At 41.1% G+C, this 285-nt stretch overlaps 1 protein-coding gene across 1 annotated transcript; it reads right to left on the minus strand.

Annotated features, from left to right (window-relative positions):
* Positions 1-14: 14 nt before the first annotated feature.
* Positions 15-206, minus strand: T265_12408 (hypothetical protein; the record flags this gene model as incomplete). Its single annotated transcript, XM_009180002.1, has 1 exon — positions 15-206. One exon carries the CDS (start codon positions 204-206, stop codon positions 15-17), a length of 192 nt encoding a protein of 63 aa, XP_009178266.1.
* Between the last annotated feature and the right edge of the window lie 79 nt (positions 207-285).

Consider the following 285-nt stretch of genomic DNA (forward strand, 5'->3'; position numbering starts at 1 on the left):
CAACTAATTAACTATTAACTAATGGTATCCATGGTGTAATCTGATAATCTTCGGATAAGAATCGAAACTACGGAATCTTTGACGGCGATGGCCAAGTCTTGACCAAAGTCACCATACAGGAATTCGACACCGTCATAACCGAAAGCCGATCGACCGACCAGATGTTTCCCGCACCATTTTACCGCATCCGTCAAGTCAGTTCTCATGTGTACAAGTGTCCCCTTTGTAAAACCGTTTGGATTTGAAAAAATCTCTTTTCATGTAAAATTTGGCACACAGTAACTT

The sequence above is a fragment of the Opisthorchis viverrini genome (genome assembly GCF_000715545.1).
Source record: "Opisthorchis viverrini unplaced genomic scaffold scaffold35377, whole genome shotgun sequence".
Lineage (NCBI taxonomy): Eukaryota > Metazoa > Platyhelminthes > Trematoda > Opisthorchiida > Opisthorchiidae > Opisthorchis > Opisthorchis viverrini.